This window comes from Cicer arietinum, chromosome 2, assembly GCF_000331145.2.
Source record: "Cicer arietinum cultivar CDC Frontier isolate Library 1 chromosome 2, Cicar.CDCFrontier_v2.0, whole genome shotgun sequence".
In the NCBI taxonomy this organism is placed as follows: Eukaryota; Viridiplantae; Streptophyta; class Magnoliopsida; order Fabales; family Fabaceae; genus Cicer; species Cicer arietinum.
The window spans coordinates 5706590-5711955 of record NC_021161.2 but is presented as its reverse complement, the minus strand read 5'-3'; the positions used below and the strand labels follow the sequence as shown (position 1 = coordinate 5711955).

The 5366-nt window shown below is 26.6% G+C and overlaps 1 protein-coding gene across 1 annotated transcript; it reads right to left on the bottom strand.

Moving 5' to 3' along the window:
- Window positions 1–793: 793 nt before the first annotated feature.
- On the bottom strand, window positions 794–3165 carry LOC101491721 (cation/calcium exchanger 2-like). Its single transcript, XM_004489595.4, has one exon. It carries the CDS (start codon window positions 2707–2709, stop codon window positions 976–978), a length of 1734 nt encoding a protein of 577 aa, XP_004489652.1. The 5' UTR covers window positions 2710–3165; the 3' UTR covers window positions 794–975.
- Window positions 3166–5366: the final 2201 nt, after the last annotated feature.

The window sequence follows — 5366 nt, the reverse complement described above, 5'->3', positions numbered from 1 at the left end:
GCAAATTTGATAATACGGTTATGAGACACAAATTTGACAGTGACATTAATTACATTGTAAAGAAATAAAAGTGACAAATATTCAGTTAATTCAACTTGGCCAATTCTAAAGTTGTTCATTAAATACATTTTATATTGCAACAACTGTTTTGAAGTCAATGTTATACTCATCTAGTAGAAGAATTTGAATAAGTGTACATTTTAATAGCTTATTGGATGTGTAAAAAAGGGCTTATTTGGACATATTTTATAGCATATACGATTAAATATTTAAGAGAAACATGTGAAAACAATTCAATTTTGTTTCCTCTTTAATTTAGTTAGAGTTTCTTATAAATAAGCACTAATAAAAATACTTATTTAATAAACACTTAATTAATTTGTTTAGACAAACTCATCCTAATACCATTTTGCATATAAATGAACTTATGCTAAACACCAAGTGAACCTAAGCATCACAACATGTAGACTAGCCATAAGCCAGAAGATCTGTTGTTACAAATTCAAGGCAATGTTACAAAGAAGAAGAAAATAAAAATAAAAGTAAAAAATAATTCTATTTCAATGGTATGGTTAGGATGTACATGCAATTGGCATTAGGCAAATAGTAAAGCTAGATAAATAAAAAAAGGGCCATTTGAAAATATAAAAAATAGCAAATTTACACCAAAGTTACAAATTCAATTCCATTAAAAAAATTCATTTGCTAATAATTTGTTTAGTATTAATTATTCTAATCACAAAAGAAATGAAACTTTATAATTCAGAATTCCACTAGAAAAATAACTAAAATCTGAACATAATTATTTTAGTCAAGATTCGAATTCGAGTTTTTCCAAATAAATCGTTATTAATAGAAACTCATTGATCACTTAGTCCAAACATTTTGTTACTATTTGTCATTGGTTATAAGAGTTTGATGACAAGCCTTAAACATGTTGTATTCTAAATACTAAGAATCTAAACCTTACCTATCCTAAAATTGGAGAGACCCTTGTGTTTGAATTAACCTCAAAAACAGAGAAATGAAGTAAACAACTAAAAGCCCTCCTCCCAATAATCCATCAACTTTCATATCTTTTTTGATCAAAACCACTAGTGCAAAAACCAATCCAACCACCAAAAATACCAATGTCTCCCATAAATATGGATCTTTAGGGATCAAAATAGGTTGTGGATATTGTGACCATGTAGAACTTACAAGAGACAATCCTAATCCAACAAGGGTATTAAAAATTGGGCCAGCATAACAACCTGAAATTGCTATTTGAACCCCCTCTTGTCCACCATTTAAAGCCAATGTTAAATTTGTTATCAAATCACCAATTGAATTCCCCCAAGCAAGAATTGTTAACCCTAATATTGAAGGACTAATTCTACAAATTAAACCAATTGAAACCAACAATCCAACCAACTCTTGAGCTATAATGTAACTCCATGCCACACTCATTATAAACCCTCCTACAAGCCAAGGAAATAAGCACTTTTTTGGTGGCATTGAAGTATTTGTTGTGAAAAATGCTATCACACCAAATATAATTCCAACCAATAATCCAATTCCATAAACAATAAGGCTTGTGCTAAAAATACTATGTCCCTTTTGAGTGTTCCATAGAAAAGATAAGAGAATTGGTGCTAATATCATTGAAGAAACACCATATAGCTTTGACCATTTCTCTTCATTGACAATAGGAATTGTTAATCTCCTTGGTAAATAAAGTGGCATCTCAAGAACACAAAATAAAATTCTACATATTGAAGATCTTATGAAGCAACAATTTTTCTCTATATTCAAATCACATTCTTGAATACCATTTTCAACATAATCAATATTAGATCCTTTCTTCACACCGTTTAGAAGAGACACATTCAAATTCAATTCATTTCCATAATTTTCCTTTTCATCATCACCGCAACCAACATCACTATCTTTCCATTTGGTAGATGAGACATAAACAACAATTACATAAACAAAATACATAAAACAAAAACCAATTGCTCCAAAAACATTGATCTCACCAATGATCAAAACACAAAGCAAACAAAGAAGAACAAAAAGTAGAACACAAACATCTCTTACAAAAGCATACTTCATAACATGAATCCCTCTTTTACTAATTGAAATGCTAACTATCCCAACAACAACACATGTCACAAAAAAAACACCTCCAATAATTGTGTTCAAACCAATATTGCGGGTCCCACTTACTTGAAAAGAGACAAGACTAGAAAAAACATCACAAGCACCATTACCAAGAGAGAGAAGAGTGACACCAGCAATTGTTGGTGACAATCTTAATAACTTTGATAAATTTTCAAGTGAAGGACAAAAATAATAAGAAGTTGTATTAGCCAATAAATAAAAAATAATTAAAAGACAAGAAAACAAAAGGGTATAACCCAAAAAAGGAAATTTTCCAAATTTGCAATAGAAAAGGTAAAGGTAATCAATGTAGCCTTGAGAGACACATGAATCATTGGATTTAAGGTACACACACTTGGCTTTGTAGTCACCTATGTTGTCTAAAGTATTGCATCCTTGTTCATCATTGACATCATCAAAGGTAGAGTGGTTGTTTTTATTTCTTAGAACCATAAAAATATCTTCTTTTGGTGTGTTGAAGTGAATAATCATGAAAACACAAATCAACAAGAGGAAAGAGATGTCCATGAAAAAGGTGTATTTGGACAAATAAACTTTGATAGCCATGTTGAGAGAGAGAGAGAGAGAGACTCACACCCCAATTTTAAGAATTGCTAAAAGATGGTAACTTGATTATTAAGGAAAACCATATGCATTTTTGGGCATGAAGAAAAACAAGAAATTAAGCTAAAAATCACACAATTGAAAAAAAAAAACAGCTAGAAAATGAAAGAAAGGAATAAACCCTCAAATGAATACAAGTCAAATTCTGATTTTTGAAGAATTTTATTGAATGAAAGGAAGAGGTAGAAGAGGTTGAGTGAGAATGAGGCAAAAAAAAAAAAATAATTAGAATTGTATGATAATAATATCAATATGGATAAGATGGTACATCATCGAATGATTTTAGATTGCTAAAAAAAATACTAGAAGTTTATGCTACACATGTCTTTAGAGTTGAGTTTTAAAGAATAATTTGAGAATGGTTAAAGGCATATTATAGAGAGGATAAAACCGAGTGGGTAGTCGGTAAGAAATTATTCCCATTAATTCAAATAAATTCAATGGTGTTCATACTTCAAAGAGAACTTCTAGATTAGGGGCGTTTGATTAAGATATTAAAAATAAGAATAAGTAATCATGTAACAATAATCCGATGTTTAATCAACAAGTAAGATATTATTATCTTTCATATATAGTTTTATTGATCAAATTATGGGAATTATAAAAGTAGATAATAGTAGTAAATTGGTTAAGAATTAATATTGTTTTTAATAGTTTATTCATCAAAAGAGAAAAATAGTTAATGTTTTTATCATAATATTTATTGTTGATTATAAAAAAAGACGTAAATGAATTATGAATATGTTAATAAAGAAATAATTCATGTAGTTAAAATTTTAAATAGACAGAGGTAGTATAAGTTAATCCAAAATACTATCTTAGTTAGAAAATTTATTATGAATATGAGCTAGATTATGATATTAGCATAATATAATAAGAATAATGATTTAGTCAATCACCCTTATAAAATATAAAAATAAAAATAAAATAAAAATAATAAAATTTGATATTAAATTTAAAAATAAAATATTAATAATCAAATTGATAACAAGCATGATTTTGTCATTTTATATACACTAATAAGTTATTATTTAAAATTATATAAATGTGAAAATTAATAGAAAATTTTAAATAAATCTAATTTGTTTACGAGGATAATTTTTCTATATATATCATATTTTTGTTTAGCTTATCAAAAAAAGTAAAATATAATTATTTTATTATTCATGATTTTTTTTTTAAAATTGAAATTAAATTTTTACTAGTGTTAATGGATATTTTAAATATACAATGATTTCATTATTTATTTTATTTTTTAGTAGCTTTTGTTAGTTTATGTAATTGTTCTACGATGATAATTTTATCATTTAAATATTATATCATGTCCTAATAAAATGTGTATCAATTACATAACATGATAAACTAATGTTATCTTGTTTGTTATCATATGCGCATCGAACAAATGATTGAGTAATATTTATCATATCAATGTAATATACTATCATTATTCAACTTTATATCCTATTATGCATATTCTATGGTTCACCATTTTTATAATGGTCTGATGTGAACCAATAATACTTGAAAACTATTCAAATCTATAGGTCTTATAGAAGTAGAAGTTTATAGTCTTTTTTAGGTTAAATTACATTCGTGGTCCTTTAACTTAATTTCCGGTAACATTTTAGTCCTTTATCTTTTTTTTTCCCCGACTTGGTCCTTTATTTTAATTTTAAGTGACAATTTGATATTTTATGTTTTAAAATTTCAACAATGATATCCTTTTTTATTCAAAAATTCAAAAAAAAAAATTCAATCAAAACTCATAAAATTAATTATATTCTTCAATATAATACAAATTTCATCAAATTCGTAACGCAAATCTTCAAATAAACTCATATTTTCATACTTTATTTGATATTGTTAGGAATAAATGACTAAATCGGGAAAAAAAAAAGATAAAGGACTAAAACGTTACCTGAAATTAAGTTAAAGGACCACATATGTAATTTAGCCTCTTTTTTATTCTTTAATAATAGTATCAGTGACTTGATTGATAGTCATTTGAGAAAAACAAGACAAAACCAATACATATTTCTCAAAATTTAACTTGTTGAATTGACACTAATCAAGCCACTATCTAAATCGTGAGAAGGAGTCGTGAACTTATACTTTCAAAAAGTATCATTGATTACTGTTAGAGTTTTAAATGACTTTTAGAGAATAATCACTTATAAAAATTGAATTAAATTAAAATCTATTTATTGTCCAAATTCTGAAGTTTTTTATAAGATAAACTAATGTAATAGCTCTAAATACCGGTTGTATCTAACTTACTATTATGAATGATATTTTTATTTTTTATTTTATGTATAAATGATGTAAGTGTTTTCCTCTCAACCATATCATCTCATCAAACCTAAAATCTTGCTTGATTTTGAAGAATCTGAATCTAGTTCCTTGAAATAAAGTAATAGTTGTAAAAGAATAATGATTTGAAATTACAATATGACCCCTATGTTTTTGTGAGAGAATGTGGCTCTATATATATTTTAATTATTTCCATTATTAAAAATTAAAATAGTGAAAAATTGTAAACCATCAAAATGCAAACAGCCGCAATTGAGATGGAGATTGATGTAAACTTGTAAAGGTAAGAA